At 42.7% G+C, this 17,040-nt stretch overlaps 1 protein-coding gene across 1 annotated transcript in view; it reads left to right on the top strand.

The window, feature by feature from the left end:
* Positions 1-952: 952 nt before the first annotated feature.
* LOC309553451 (uncharacterized protein) overlaps positions 953-17,040 on the top strand; it is a 30,465-nt gene continuing 14,377 nt past the window's right edge. Inside the window, exons 1-4 of the mRNA XM_082254660.1 lie at positions 953-1,132; positions 6,669-6,731; positions 13,331-13,402; positions 13,486-13,574. Coding sequence (XP_082110786.1) covers positions 1,118-1,132; positions 6,669-6,731; positions 13,331-13,402; positions 13,486-13,574 — 239 coding nt within the window. The 5' untranslated portion in view covers positions 953-1,117. The remainder of the gene's footprint in view (positions 1,133-6,668; positions 6,732-13,330; positions 13,403-13,485; positions 13,575-17,040) is intronic.

A 17,040-nucleotide genomic window follows, 5' to 3' on the forward strand; every position in this document is an offset into this window, starting at 1 on the left:
AGTACAGGAACCTTTTTCTAAGTTGGAGCGACTTGTGTCGCTCCTATTAGAACAGGTCTTGTAGCACTGCATGGACCGCAATGGACCACGACTTGTCAGGCTGACAAGTCGCGGTAGTGTGAATCGACACTTAGAGACTCTGTTGTAGAGGAAAACCATACAAACACCTTGAACATGCGGTGTGTCTTGGCTGGGATTTGAGCTAAGGACCACCCCCAGTGCTAACCACTAACCCACTGTGCTGAAATTAACTTGACAATCCAGACTGCATCTCCCCTCCCCCCCTCCCAAACAAAAAGCAAGCAACCACTGTAAGTAAAAAGTGACATTTATTTCCCCCCCCCCCTGAAATTCTGTTTTTGCAAAAAAATTTACATTCTTTCTAAGGTGTCCTTGGACTATGTAGTTTTAGATGGATGTAACAATTTAACTGTTTAAGCAGTTACAACCGATTTATATATATATATATATATATATAATTTTTTTTTTTTTCTGGTGGAGGGGGATTGTGGCCGAGATGAATAAAGGCTGAGCATTCCCAACAGGCTATTCTAGTTTGTCCTAACAGCTTGGCCTGCACATAAAGAGGAGAAAAATATGAATAAAAGCACATGCAGGAAAATGATATAAAATATAAATGGAGGGGGGAGGGAAACACACACCTATATTGAGTAAGATAGTTACGGGTTACCAGACTACTTTACTGGAGATAATGGATCGTTAGGTCCTCTGTCTTTAATCCCTCTCTGCCTTTAATTTGGTGACTACATTGGATGATTTTCTTCAAGGGTCTGCCTTGTCCTCTGGCCTTCAATATACTCTGACCAATTCATTCCTGTACAGGCTCTATAGAGCTTGGATAGTTGGCGTTGTATTTCTCCCATGTAGAAACCTTTGTCATCTGTTGTCACTGTCACCAGGTTTAGTCTGGAAGGGGGTGGGGGGAGTTCTGCAGCCAGGGAGGGGCTGCAGGCCGAGCAGCTGCAGAGTGGTGAATGGAAGCAGCAGGCACCACTATATATCAATGGATGGATGGACAAAGACAACCAGATGGTGGTAATACAGAAATGTGCAAGGTCTCCTCTGACTCCCTGTGACCATCGATGGTGACGTCACCATGAAGAGCTACAGAGTGAGTGTCCTGTGCATGTCATTTTAAACCACGTTCGCTTAATTTTTCTAAGCTGTAATTTGCCTTACAGATCTTTCTGTTCAGCCCTCAATGCTGGAGGTAATGATCTTTAAGCCTTAAAGAATGAAGAATTGGTGAGCCAATGCACGTTAGGCCAACAGCAGGGAGGCCAACAGCACATGTTGATGCCACTGCCTAATGTGGCCTGTGCTGCTAAAGGGATCATAGAGCAGTGTTTCTCAATGCTGGTCCTCAGGGCCCACTAACAGGCCAGATTTTAAGTATTACCTTGGGAAGATGCAGACTAGAATACTGCAATCACTGAGCAGCAAATGATAGCACCTGTGATGTATTTCAGTTTTCTTGCAAACCTGGCCTGTTAGTGGGCCCCGAGGACCGGAGTTGAGAAACACTGTCTAGAGTATTAATATGGGAGCTACTGTTACCCTTGCTGTACATCTTAGACTACCATATCATTGCAATTGAAGGGTTAAAACCTACATCTGCAATAGTTTTCAAACATTTGACAGCTGGCTTGTTTCTATGTAGTAGAAGCAATTTTGGTGTTTGCATTGGGAGATGTCCCTTCTATTCCTGTTATCTCCCACCAGCTTTCTTGGTGGCCAATGGTCACTACCAGGATGAATAAAAAGGGTGAATATCCCCAGCAGGGACACAGACCCCAATAAAGACTGTTGAATCTGCATAAAAAACCAGCACGGCACATGCGTGAACCTTAAAAACAATTTATTGGGGTTCCATTTTAAAATCCGGACTGCCAAAAACGTGCCAGTGAGTGCAAAAAGAGACCTTTTCACCAATGGTTGTAGGGGCATCCCCAACTTTCTCAAAATGACAGGGCTTGGGGCAAGACCTAGAGGTGACAGGTGTCCTTTGAGGCTCCAAAAATGTTAGTAAAAATGTCTTTTTGTACATTTTGTAGCACATTTCTGCACTTTGCATGTACTGACGGGATCAGTAGTTCGTTATCAGTTTTTGCAGATGACACAAAATTGGGCAGGGCAATAACTGCACAGCATGAAGCAGATATCCTACAGAATGACCTGGACAAAATTACGGAGTGGGCAACGACATGGCAAATGAGGTTTAACGTGGAGAAGTGTAAGGTTTTGCACTTGGGGACTAAAAACATAAAAACACAATACACGTTAGGAGGGGAACCCTTGGGGGAATCAAAAATGGAGAAAGATCTGGGAGTCTTGGTTGATGATAGATTAGGCAACAGCATGCAATGTCAAGCGGCAGCTGCCAAAGCCAACAGATTATTAGCATGCATAAAGAAAGGGATGTATTCCAGAGATAAGACTATAATCCTTCCACTTTATAAAACTCTGGTCCGACCGCATCTGGAGTATTCTGTCCAGTTCTGGTCGCCAGTCCTCAGGAGGGATGTGTTGGAACTGGAGAGAGTCCAGAGAAGGGCAACTAAACTGATTAGGGGGTTGGAGGACCTTAACTATGAAGAGCGGCTGCAATCGCTCGATTTATTTTCCCTGGAGAAGAGACGTCTGAGGGGGGACATGATAGCAATTTATAAATATCTTAATGGGGATCTCAGCTTAGAAAAAAAGCTGTTAATTCGAAGGAATTGCATGAGGACTCGGGGGCATACAATGCGATTAGGGGAGAAGCGTTTTAACCTCAGGCAACGAGGAGGGTTCTTTACTGTTAGGGCTACAAGATTGTGGAATTGTCTACCACAAGAGGTGGTTTCTGCGGGTAGTATGGTGACTTTCAAAAGACTCTTAGACTTACATCTCAAGGATCAGGAGATTAAGGGCTATGTTAGATGATTACAGTCACACACACCTACACAGGTTGAACTGGATGGACTATTGTCTTTATTCAACCTCACCTACTATGTAACTATGTAAGTTAATACAGAACTTCAATAAAACAGTTTTTGAGGATCTCTTGTGTGCGGAGCTGGGCTTTTCATGTGAAAGAGCAATAATCCAGTATAAAAAGCTTCCTCTGACTGGCTGAGGCAGAGAGAAGCGCAGAAGACATCACAATCAGAGGAAGCCTTTTAGTTATTAAAAGAATACAAAGCTCCCTCTGAATGGCTTGGTGGTGCTCAACCAGACTAATTTTTCTGAGAGTGGGATTGAAAGGTGTTATCTCTCTTCTGGTACACAGTGTTGTATACTGTATATACATAGCTGAGGCTTCAGGCAGCTTATGCAGCGCATGGAGTTGCTGCAACTGTTATTGAAGTTCGTTTGGAGCAACTTGGTCCAAAATGAACTATTTAACCGCTTGCCGACCGCCGCACGACTATTTACGTCGGCAGTCAGCCCCTCACAGGCAAAGCAACGTAGGGCTACGTCGCTAGCCTGTGAGGCTCTAGGGAGTGAGTGCGCGCCGCCGGAGGCGCGCTCCCGCACGGTCACGGATTCCCCCCCCCCCCCCCCCCGCGCGTGTGCCCAGCGGACCCGATGTCTGCTGGGCACTCACGATTGTCCGTTAGAGCGGGAGAAAGGCAGGCGGCTAATGTAAACACAGCCGCCTGTCAGTCTCCCCTGTGTAAGAATGGAGATCATACGGTTCTACTATGTAGGACCGTTGATCTCTGTTCTTACACTAGTAGCCACAGCCAATCACAGTTAGAAACACGCCCCTAGGACGCACTTAACCCCTTCCTCTCCAATACAGTTAACTCCTTCACTGCCAGTGTCATTTTTACAGTAACAGTGCATATGTATAGCACTGATTACTGCAGTAATGTCACTGGTAACCCCAAAAGTGTCAAATGTCAGTCAAGGGTCCGATCTGTCCGCCGCAATGTCGCGGTCCCGCAAAAAAAATCGCAGATCGCCGCCATTACTCATTAAAAAAAAAAACACCAAAAATGACAAAAATCTTTCCCTTAGTAAACGTAATAAGTTTTGTGCAAACCAATCAAAATACGCTTATTGCGATTTTTTTTTTTACCAAAAATATGTAGCATAAAACAAATCGGCCGAAAATGTTAAAAAATTTAGATTTTTACATTTGTTTGGGGGGAATTTCATATAAAAAAAAATGTGAAAAATATTGTTATTTTTGCAAAATTGACGCTATTTTTTTGTTTATAGCGCATGATCAAAAAATCGCACAGGTGATCAAATACCACCAAAAGAAAGCTCTGTTTGTGGGAAAAAAAGGACGTCAAATTTGTTTAGGTACAGCGTCGCACGACCGTACAATTGTCCGTTAAAGTCACACAGTGCCGAATCGCAAAATAGGCCCTGGTCAGGAAGGGGGTAAAATCTTCCGGGGCTTAAGTGGTTAAAGTGGAACGAAATGATATTAGCTGATTGAAGAGCCAAAGTCTTACCGACATTTAAAAAGAAAAAAAGGGCTGAAACATTTAACTAGGAGCTCCAGACAAGTCTAACAACGATAGTATGTAAACTATTGGAGGGGATGCTAAGGGACTATACCCAAGAATTTGCTGATGAAGCGTATCATTTAGTAGTAATCAGCATGGGTTTATGAAAGGTCGTTCTTGCCAAACCAATCTGTTAACATTCTACGAGGAAGTCAGCTGCCATTTAGATAAGGGAAGACCGGTGGATGTGGTGTACTGGATTTAGCAAAAGCAATTGATACAGTTCCCCATAGATGCTTTATTCATAAACTGAGGTCTGTAGGCATGGTCCATAGGGTTTGTACATGGATAGAAAACTGGTTACAGTGTTGGGGGTGGAGGAACTTGACTGGCCGGCACCTCAACCCGAAAGAACACCTTTGGGATGAATTAGAGCAGAGACTGCGAGCCAGGCCTTCCTGTCCAACATCAGTGCCTGACCTTACAAATGCGTTTCTGGAATAATGGTCAAACATTCCCATAGACACACTCCTAAACCTTGTGGACAGCCTTCCCAGAAGAGTTGAAGCTGTTATAGCTGCAAAGGGTGGGGCCAACTCAATATTGAACCCTACAGACTAAGACTGAGATGCCATTAAAGTTCATGTTTGTGTAAAGGCAGGCGTCCCAATACTTTTGGTAATATAGTGTAGTTGCAGATCAACCACTAGAGGGAACTCCTTACAATTGCTCTGTTTTTCTTTAACCACTTGCTTACTGGGCACATATACCCCCTTTCTGCCCAGGCCATTTTTCAGCTTACAGCGCTGTCGCACTTTGAATGACAATTGCGTAGTCATGCTACACTGTACCCATATGAAATTTATGTCATTTTTTTTCACACAAATAGAGCTTTCTTTGGTGGTGTTTAATTACCACTGGGCTTTTTATTTTTTGCTACACAAACAAAAAAAAAGATGGAAGATTTTGAAAAAAAGAAAACGGTTTTCATAGTTTGTTATAACATTTTTTTAAACAGGTCATTTTTCCTCCTTCACTGATGCACGCCGATGAGGCTGCATGAATGAGCACTGATAGGTGGCACTGATAGCCACTGAAAGGTGGCACTGATAGGCACTTATAGGTGGCACTGATGAGGCGTGAATGGTGGGCACTGATTAGGAGTGACTGGTGGGCACTGATAAGGCAGCACTGGTGGGCACTGATCAGGAGGCACTGATGAGGCTGCACTGATAGGTGGCACTGGTGGGGACTGATAAGTTGGCACTAGCGGGCACTGATGGGGCTGCACTGATAGGTGGCACTGATCAGGAGGCACTGATGAGGCTGCACTGATAGGTGGCACTGATGGGCACTAATAGATTTCACTGATGGGAACTGATTAGCAGCACTGGTGGGGACAGTGTTGGACAGATGTCCCTTTTACAGGAAAAAAAAAAAAAAAAGCAGATGACCGGCTTCTGTTTACATCACGTGATCAGCAGTCATTGGCTGACAGCTGATCACGTGGTAAAGGACCGGGATCGTGATCAGCCTCAGGGGGCGCGTGGGAAACACGAGAACCCGAAGGGCGTTCAGTTACATCCTCCCGGCATGTTAGGCCCGCACTGTAGCCGTCTTTAGGCTGTTGCGCAGGGGTGAAGTGGTTAAATACTGACATTTCAGCCGCACATGGAGTGTATTGTTTTCAGCTGACTCAGACTTCCACTGTGAGAAGAAGCAGTAAAGCAAAATCACTGTGTTGCATTACGAAGCAGAAAGCAGAGCTTGACCAAAAATACCCGATCTTATGTAAAATAAAGATTACAAACTATATATAGGAACACAACTTTTTAAACAATAACACTTTTTAATTGTTTTTGTCTAAAGACAAATGTGAAAATATTATACATTTGGTTTAATTCACAAAGCTAAAAACCCCAGGATAAGGATCCTCATTTTTAAAAAGTGGCGGTTATTTTCCAATGAGATTTGAAAACTGCAGTCACAGGCACAGGCTGGAAATAAAGATCCTCATCCTTGTGAGTAGCTTCGTGAATTGTGTCTAATATGTGGTGATGGGACGCCGATAGTGTCTGGCTGTCAGAAACAAAGCTCCGTCCAAATCTTTTATTTTTCTCCAGTATTTTGGGTTGCTTAGTATCCTTGGATAATGTGTATCATTTTCCTTTTACCAAATAATATATGTTTGTGCTGCTGTAGGATGAAGAAAAGCTGAAACTGGACCAGTTCCTATCAGACCTGGCCCTTCTCGGATCCCTACAGGTGAGGTTACCTCTCTTTTTTTTTTTCTAATATGCACCACACTGGTCAATATATAGAGAATGTTTAGTGTTTCTTTTTTTAATATGTTTAGGGCTATAAAAAATAATTTATACTGCACATTGATATTTCATTTCCAGCCTGCAGGTGGAGCTGTAGGCTCCTTTTCATGTGTTTATCTATTCTTAGCTGCTCTGCTGAGAAACAGAAACTGTTTACAGACCTTAACAACTTGTCTACTGAGGCAATTGTAAAAATGTTCACATGCATTAGAAATGACTTTAAACTGCAACAGAATTATGTTTTCTTCTGAAAGCAGAGATCCTGGAGAACAAAAGGTAGGCACTGGTGGGCAGTGATTAGCAGTACTGATGGGCACTGGTAGGTGGCACTGATTAGCAGTACTGATAGGCACAGGTAGGTGGCACTGATTAGCAGTACTGATGGGCACTGGTAGGTGGCACTGATTAGCAGTACTGATAGGCACTGGTAGGTGGCACTGATTAGCAGTACTGATGGGCACTGGTAGGTGGCACTGATTAGCAGTACTGATAGGCACTGGTAGGTGGCACTGATTAGCAGTACTGATAGGCACTGGTAGGTGGCACTGATTAGCAGTACTGATGGGCACTGGTAGGTGGCACTGATAAGCAGTACTGATGGGCACTGGTAGGTGGCACTGATTAGCAGTACTGATAGGCACTGGTAGGTGGCACCGATTAGCAGCACTGGTGGGGACAGTGTGGGACCGTTGCAAGTTTATATGTTGCTTGATACAGCTATTTATCAAACACATATTTTGCAGGAAAAAATACACTAAAAAGAATTTCAGTACAAACCCAGTTATTATACCCAGTTTTTTGGTGGGGATTTACTAAGCCCCCGTTGACATTGGATCGATTTGACAGGTCAAATTGCATGGCAAGTCGCACCCTATTGCCGGCAATGGCACTGTTCAAATCGGTGCAACACCAACTTTGCGCACTACTTTTGGTGATTTTAGGTGAGAATTAAAGGGTAACTCCACTTTCGGATATAAAGAATAAATAATATAGCGTATACAATTGTGACACAAATCATATTGTAATTAAATGTTAATAAAAAATTACCTTTCCTTTTCAATCTGCAGAAAATCTGTAATTTTCTGAAAATGCAGTACAATATGGCCACCTGGAGCTGTTCTGTACTCAGAATGTATACTGACCACACCTCTGCTTGTATGATTGGCTCACCAATTTTCCCAGAAGTCTGCACTAAGGTACAAGTCAGATTTCTGGAGTCCCCTGCAACAAAAATTTCATTTTGGTGAGATATTCCCAATAGGAATATTCTGACTCCAATTGTTGTAATAGTGACTTATCCCTTGCTGAGACCTATTCTTGGCCTGTATTAGCACAGGCAATCAGCGCGGACAATCATTATCAGATAGCTAAACTCACCAGACACTGTTTCTTTCCATCCACATAGGTTTTATTGCAAACAGTAGGTATAGCAGACAACAAAATGTATCAGATGATTGAAGGATGGTATCTGCAGGTCAAAACATGGTAATGTGTTCCTGGATGCGAGCAGATTGTATGAAGGCCCCAGGGGTGTCCAAACTTTGGTCCTTCAGCTGTTCAGGAACTACAATTCCCATGAGGCATTGTAAATCTCTGACATTCATAGACCTAACTAGGCATGATGGGAATTGTAGTTCCTGAACAGCTGGAGGGCCATAGTTTGGACACCCCTGGGCCCTAGACAGATGTGTCCAGCTCTATTCCCACAAGCATAAAGAAACAGGAACAGGAAATACATCATCAATGGGAGGGGGCAGGAGGAAACACTGAAGGGAAAGGAAAGTGCAACAACCAAAATAACCACAAGATGGCAGTATAATGACCAAATATATAGACATTACCATAACTATGCATAATATTATATCTTACATATTGGTGTAACAGCACAAGGAACATGTCTAAAGATTCCCAAACTAAGGCCCTCCAGCTGTTGCAGAACTACACATCCCATGAGGCATTGCAAAACTCTGACATTCACATACAATACATGACTAGGCATTATGGTAATTGTAGTTCCTGAACAACTGGAGGGCCAAAGTTTGGGAATCCCTGGTCTAAATGGAAACAGGCCCAGCAGCTTTCCTCATTAGTGCCCTGCAGGTGCCACAGCTGATTGATAATTATGAAACCACTCCCATTGGACCCACTCAGCACAGAGGAACAAACAGAGATTTCTTCAGAATAACAAAAAGTAGGAATCTGCAACACAGTTTGTTATAATCCTTGCAATGTACACAGATGCTTTTTTCTTAACAAAAGTGGAGTTACGCTTTAAATAGACATCTGTGCATGAAGCCGCACAGATGTCTTCCAAATTTCACCCAAAATCACACTGAGATGCGACTTTAAAATCGTGCAATTTCAGATGAAGTTGCTTGATTTCAAAGCCGCAGTCGATGTGAACGAGGGTTAAAACTGGTGCAGCTGTGCATGGTAGCCAATCAGCTTCTAATTTCAGCTTGTTCTATTAATCTGTGAAAGTAAGGGTATGTTCACATTGGAGGTGAATTTAAAATCGTGCGAGTTCAACTAAAATCGGTGCCACAAAGTCGGCATCCCACAGATTTGGATGGTGCTGTTGCCGGCAATAGGCTGCGATTTTGCATGTGATTTGACATGTCAAATCGCCCTGATGTGATTGGGGGCTAAAACCTGAAAGCTGATTGGTTTCTATGCAGAGCTGCACCAGATTTTGCCCTCTCCGATTTTAGAAAAGAAGCCCCATTGGGTCAAGTATATAGATACCAAACATGCCGAGTAATAAAATTGCACATGCCTGTGAAATCACAAAAAAACTACGGTACGTGAATTTCTCCATAGGGGATGAATTGAAAGACTTCACTGGTTATCAATTTAGAGTTAACTGTGAATTGTGGCCCTAGAATTATTGGTCTCACTCTGATGTGTAGCGCCATTTATGTTTACATACACTTAGATGCCCTACGCTGGTATTGGGGTGTGTGCCAGTGTTAATTTCGTAGACTAAGTGCCCGTTCAGATATATGCAATGACAGACATTGCATGTGATTCGGAGCGCACAGCTCTGCAGATTACATGCCATGTCTGTGTGATGCGAAATCAGCCATACAGATTGTATGGCTGAATTTGCATCGAATTCGGACACAACAGGCACAGGACCCTTTTTTCGGTCCACACCAGAATCAGATCACATGGGTGCTTTAACTGCAGACTTTGAGCTTTAATTTGAGGGTATTTACATCCAAATCAGGTGAACGGAGTAGGAATTACAACAGTTTGTATATGTGCCTCCCAAAAGTAATGGGACAGATTAACAATCATAAATCAAACTTTCTCTTTTTAATACTTGGTTGCAAATCCTTTGCAGTCAATTACAGCCTGAAGTCTGGAACGCATAGACATCACCAGACGCTGGGTTTCATCCCTGGTGATGCTCTGCCAGGCCTCTACTGCAACTGTCTTAAGTTCCTGCTTGTTCTTGGGGTATTTTCCCTTCAGTTTTGTCTTCAGCAAGTGAAATGCATGCTCAACCGGATTCAGGTCAGGTGATTGACTTGGCCATTGCATAACATTCCACTTCTTTCCCTTAAAAAACTCTTTGGTTGCTTTCGCAGTATGCTTCGGGTCATTGTCCATCTGCACTGTGAAGCGCCGTCCAATGAGTTCTGAAGCATTTGGCTGAATATGAGCAGATAATATTGCCCGAAACACTTCAGAATTCATCCTGCTGCTTTTGTCAGCAGTCACATCATCAATAAATACAAGAGAACCAGTTCCATTGGCAGCCATACATGCCCACGCCATGACACCACCACCATGCTTCACTGATGAGGTGGTATGCTTTGGATCATGAGCAGTTCCTTTCCTTCTCCATACTCTTCTCTTCCCATCACTCTGGTACAAGTTGATCTTGGACTCATCTGTCCATAGGATGTTGTTCCAGAACTGTGAAGGCTTTTTTAGATGTTGTTTGGCAAACTCTAATCTGACCTTCCTGTTTTTGAGGCTCACCAATGGTTTACATCTTGTAATTGAACAGACAAGGACTCACTGCTCAAGGTGGTGTAATTGCCTGATGACTCACACCGGTGCATGCCCCGGCTCGCCTCCGTGAAAACTTGATAAAAGAAAAGGAATTGGCAGCACTCCAGGTTGAGTCAAAATCCAGATTCATTGACTGGACATCCAAATATGACAATCGTGACAAGGTAGACGCGTTTCACACACTGACTGTGTGCTTAATCATTACTAATGTAAACGTGTGTGAAACGCGTCTACCTTGTCATGATTGTTATATTTGTATGTCCATTCAATAAATCTGGATTTTGACTCAACCTGGAGTGCTGCCAATTTTATCAGGTTTACATCTTGTGGTGAACCCTCTGTATTCACTCTGGTGAAGTCTTCTCTTGATTGTTGACTTTGACACACATACACCTACTGTACCTCCTGGAGAGTGTTCTTGATCTGGCCAACTGATGTGAAGGGTGTTTTCTTCACCAGGGAAAGAATTCTTCGGTCATCCACCACAGTTGTTTTCCGTGGTCTTCCGTGTCTTTTGGTGTTGCTGAGCTCACCGGTGCGTTCTTTCTTTTTAAGGATGTTCCAAACAGTTGATTTGGCCACACCTAATGTTTTTGCTATCTCTCTGTTGGGTTTGTTTTGTTTTTTCAGCCTAATGATGGCTTGCTTCATTGATAGTGACAGTTCTTTGGATCTCATATTGAGAGTTGACAGCAACAGATTCCAAATGCAAATAGCACACTTGAAATGAACTCTGGACCTTTTATCTGCTCCTTGTAAATGGGATAATGAGGGAATAACACACACCTGGCCATGGAACAGCTGAGCAGCCAATTGTCCCATTACTTTTGGTCCCTTAAAAAGTGGGAGGCACATATACAAACTGTTGTAATTCCTACGCCGTTCACCTGAATGGGATGTAAATACCCTCAAATTAAAGCTGAAAGTCTGCAGTTAAAGCACATCTTGTTTGTTTCATTTCAAATCCATTGTGGTGGTGTATAGCAGTGTTAATTTCGTCTACTAAAACCGACTAAAACGTTTTCGTCGACTAACACAATTCAGATGACTAAAATACGACTAAAACTAAAATGGCATTTTAGTCTTAAGACTAAAATATGACTAAAACTAAAATGGCATTTTAGTCAAAAGACTATAACTAAAACTAAATCGAAATTTGCTGCCAAAAATTAACACTGGTGCATGCTTAAAGCATAAATAATAACATATTAGATTTTTCACTCCAGGACCAGCAGTAGTATATAATGAGTTTGGAAATTGTAGAGAAATGCTTAAATAATGCATTACAAATTACAATTGAACTACACCCATTTGATTATAGATGACTAAAATGAGTTTTAGTCGACTAAAATGTAGGGCGTTTTAGTCGACTAAAATGTAGGGCGTTTTAGTCGACTAAAATATACTGGAGTTTTAGTCGACTAAATACGACTAAAACTAAAACACTTGCAGAAGACTAAAATGGGACTAAAACTAAAATGCCATTTTAGTCCTAAGACTAAGACTAAAACTAAATTGAAATTTGCTGCCAAAATTAACACTGGTGTATAGAGCCAAAAAGATTCGAATTGTGTCGATGTCCCAATATTTATGGACCTGACTGTATTTAATGTTGGTAATATATTCAGGTAATATGTGCAATGACATTACAGCCGTAGAGTTTACAGTTTTTTGTTTGTTTTTTTATATTTTCAAGTTGTACTTCTGCTTGTCAAAAAGCAATATATTTGTTTATGAAATTTGGTTTTATTTATAAAGACGTTATATATCACAACCGCTAAGGCCCCGTTCACACTGGGGTGATCCGACTTCCCGGGGCGACCTCCGAGGACTTCATAACATTGAAGTCTATGACGGTCGCTCCGGGTCGCCCCAAAGAAGCTCCGGACCCTTTTTCTAAGTCGGAGCGACTTGTGTCGCTCCTATTAGAACGGGTCCGCAGCTTCTCTATGGAAGGCGACCTACGGCGACCTGTCAGGCGACCAGGTCGCCTCACAGGTTGCCCAGTGTGAACGGGGACAAAATCCTTGTTCATAGTGCAATTTTTTTCAAACAAATAGAGCTTTCTTTTGGTGGTATTTAATCACTAAGGGTCCTTTCACACGGGGCGGACCGTTTTTTGATCCGCTCCGGCACTTTTTTTTTTTTTTTTACGGACACGGATGACACTTGTGTCATCCGGCCCCTATGTCCGTTTATCATCCCATCCGTTTGCGAATGATAAACGGACATAATGTATGTCAATGGGATTGCGGATGACACCGCTGACATCCGTTTTTGCGTCTGTTCCGTTTTTTTTAAACGGAAAGGAAAATAGGGTTCTCTTCCGTTCCAAAAAACAAAACTGATAGGAAATAATGCAAATCGGATGTCAGCGGACAGCCGCACATTGAAGGTAAGTATTGTAGCCTGAACTTTTTTTTTTTTTCATAACTGAAAATTGTTTTTTTTTTTTAATAATAAAGCTGTATACTGAAGTTGGGCTCTAACTATAATGTCCTAATTATTGTTGATTAGGGATTCCGATACTTCCAGCCTTGGCTGAGGGGGAGGGAGGAGATTCTGCTGACGGTGGTCAATGATGATTTGGTGAGTACTGATACCTGATAATGATCAGTCCTCTGTATACATGAGTCTGGTTTCTCACCATCTTTCATTGTCTTGTCTCCTAGAGCTTCCAGTTTCTGCGCTCTCCAGGGTCCCTTGGCAGTGACGCCAGCGGTTATCTGCAAACATACAGCAGTGGCCAGTCCACACCCCGGTATTTATATATAATTTCATCTCTTTACATATCATCCTGATCCAACCTAAAGCTGGCCATGCATGTAGTCATTTGATGAAACTCTCTTACTATCAATTCAATTTTCCATTGACATTGCAAAGCAATAGTGAATTAAATGGTGGCTTTGATCAACCACAAGAATCTCAATTTGACCTTTCTTTTCTTTATTACAGGGACTTACATAGTTTAACGGAACCGCAACCCCACAATGTGCTTGTGTGCTTCCGTCAGACTACCGCTTCCTTCAGTCTTGAACATAGATATCAGATATTCTAGCCCCACACAAAACTAGCCGAGAATAGCTTGTATAAGATCTGGAACATTTATTGAACAGACTCACACACAATATATACAGTACCACACACAGGTCCGGTGAGCCTGATTACATTATCATATGCAGATGAAATTGAATACAGAAACATACCTGAACTAATTATCTAGCTATCTGGACAGAAACAATAGGTGAGTTAATTAGCAATTAACAATGGGACAGACATGCTTAGCAGAAAACACATCACACCTCAATACACAGACAATTGCAGGAGACCCCCAGTAACAGACTGTCCATCTCTTACACTGAAGGACATGGAACAGAGGGCAATGTGACCAGCTCATTCAATGAACATGTTCAGAATCCAACAGGCCAGGAATAGTCTTCATATATTTCTTGCGAGATATGGTTGACAAATATTACTGTCCCATTTGAAGTAATCCAAACCATATTCTCAGTGTCCATTAAGTAGCTATCCATCATTTTCTCGGTCCCCCTGTGTTCCTAATAGACACAGGATGACTTACACATAAGAGGGGCCTAGGGTGCTGAGAGGGATTTCTCAACCTCTCTAAGGTAAGCTGGGTTCCATGGGCCCCCCAACCAAAGTGACTCCCATCACACATAGTGCCTGTATAAATTGGGCTGCTGCACTTTATGGGTGGTACTTGGAAAATGGTACAACTGTCACATCACACTGACATACTATCCAGGGTTGCTTGACAGTACATAATCTATCACATTTAGTGGACGGTCCACAGCAGTCATTAGAACTGACTGCAATGGAATCACTGTAGTCACCTCCTCCATAGGTACACCTTCCATGGGAACCTCCAGGGGAATAGCCTCACTCAGGGAACTCTTGTCCAGCCCTAAAAGGCCTTTCGCAACCTCCTCTAGCTCCCACCTCCATAGGGGTCAGGAGGTCCACAGCTGGCTCGTCTTGGTGCAGGTCTACTTCTCCCCAGCCTCCAGCCCTGTCCGGGCCCTACAATTGCTGGTTACATCTGCTTAAATGTGGGGTGTTTGGCTCTCATGCCCTAACTACACTAGGCCTCCTCCCAACCTGGCTTATACCTGGCCACTGACTCACTCATAACTTCACTACAAGAGAGCTCTAATTAAAAGTGGCCTAGCATCTGATGACATTACTTCATAGCTCCCAACTGTCCCTGATTTGGAGGGACTGTCCCTCATTCGTAACAAAGTCCCTCTGTCCCTCTTTCCTCCTCATTTGGCCCTCATTTTTGTCTGATCCATATCGTTGTATATAAAATGCACTTTTAATCCTTCAAAAAGTGTTTCCCAGTGCTAAACTTTTCATCCAATTTCTAAATTGCTGCATTAGTAAATTCCAAAAGCCAGTATAAAGGAATAGTGGTGGTAAAAAAAAAGCACTTGTGGGTTTAACCAATCATTTTTTATGTACAATTCTCCTTTAAAAGGGGTGGGGTCTTTGCCTACATACTTTTGCTAACAGATGTCCCTCATTCCCATCTCAGAATAGGATGGGAATGAGGGACACCTCACAGTAACCTTCTGTAACCAGACATTATTCTGGGACAGAGCCACCTAGTGGCAGACTAGCTAGCTTCACCTGCCTACAGGTTGGGATTCGAACCAACGATCTTAGTACTGCCAAGTGGAAATGCTAACTGCTTAGCCACTGTGCTGCCCAGAATGGGATGGGAATGGGATGGGAATGAGATGGGAATGAGAGACAATTCACAGAAGTATGTAACCTTCTGTAACCACTAACCAGACATTATTCTGGAACAGAGCCACCTAGTGGCAGACTAGCTAGCTGCACCTGCCTACAGGTTGGGATTCGAATCAACGACCCTAGTACTGCAAAGTGGAAAGGCTAACTGCTTAGCCACTGTGCTGCCCAAAATGGGATGGGAATGAGATGGGAATGAGAGACAATTCACAGAAGTATGTAACCTTCTGTAACCACTAACCAGACATTATTCTGGAACAGAGCCACCTAGTGGCTGACTAGCTAGCTGCACCTGCCTACAGGTTGGGATTCGAATCAACGACCCTAGTACTGCAAAGTGGAAAGGCTAACTGCTTAGCCACTGTGCTGCCCAAAATGGGATGGGAATGAGAGACAATTCACAGAAGTATGTAACCTTCTGTAACCACTAACCAGACATTATTCTGGAACAGAGCCACCTAGTGGCTGACTAGCTAGCTGCACCTGCCTACAGGTTGGGATTCGAACCAACGATCCTAGTACTGCTAAGTGGAAATGCTAACTGCTTAGCCACTGTGCTGCCCAGAATGGGATGGGAATGAGAAGGGAATGAGAAGGAAATGAGATGAGAATGAGAGATACTTCACAGAAGTATGCAACCTTCTGTAACCACTAACCAGACATTATTCTGGAACAGAGCCACCTAGTGGCAGACTAGCTAGCTGCACCTGCCTACAGGTTGGGATTCGAACCAACGACCCTAGTACTGCAAAGTGGAAAGGCTAACTGCTTAGCCACTGTGCTGCCCACACAATCTAATGAGACATGAATCTAATGTTTAATTGTAGTATTCTTTACTGAAGCTTTCACATGTATAGACAAAAATGTTGGGCATAGTTTAAAAAAAATCAACTGATCAATCAAAATTTTCAACAATTTCAAAGGAGCACTCAACTGATCCAGTTTCGACTTCGACCAAATTCTAGTAGTGGACTAAACTTTTAGGTGGCAGAGTATTTAGCTTCTGGTGATTATTTTCAATCATATTTGGGATTCCTAGTGCCCTAAATGAACTGAAAGTTGCCCCATGTACCTTATAGCCGAACTTTGGGGAAAACTCTTCAATCTTCCCCAGTACTCAATTAAAATGAACAAGGGCTCGCTCCTACGTGTCTGTCAGTGTGAAAGGGGCCATAATGTCACTGAGAACTATATAAGAATATTTTTCCATTCTCCCACCAATTGGAAAAGAAGGCAAATTGGGACTCCAATTGTGCCTAAAAGAGGACATAAACAAATATAAAAACAATACAACTTAATTACAAAAGGTAAAGTCCAGTTAAAAAGGAAGCACAAAACAAAGTACAGTTGCCATATCTCAGTTGACGTAGCACATATTTTTGGTTTCAAGAATGCATTATGGATCGACGCGTTTTACGAGTTTAAGGCTTCCTCAGGATCCACGCCCTTGTAAT

The sequence above is a fragment of the Pelophylax lessonae genome (assembly GCF_965119305.1).
Source record: "Pelophylax lessonae genome assembly, chromosome: 4".
Lineage (NCBI taxonomy): Eukaryota > Metazoa > Chordata > Amphibia > Anura > Ranidae > Pelophylax > Pelophylax lessonae.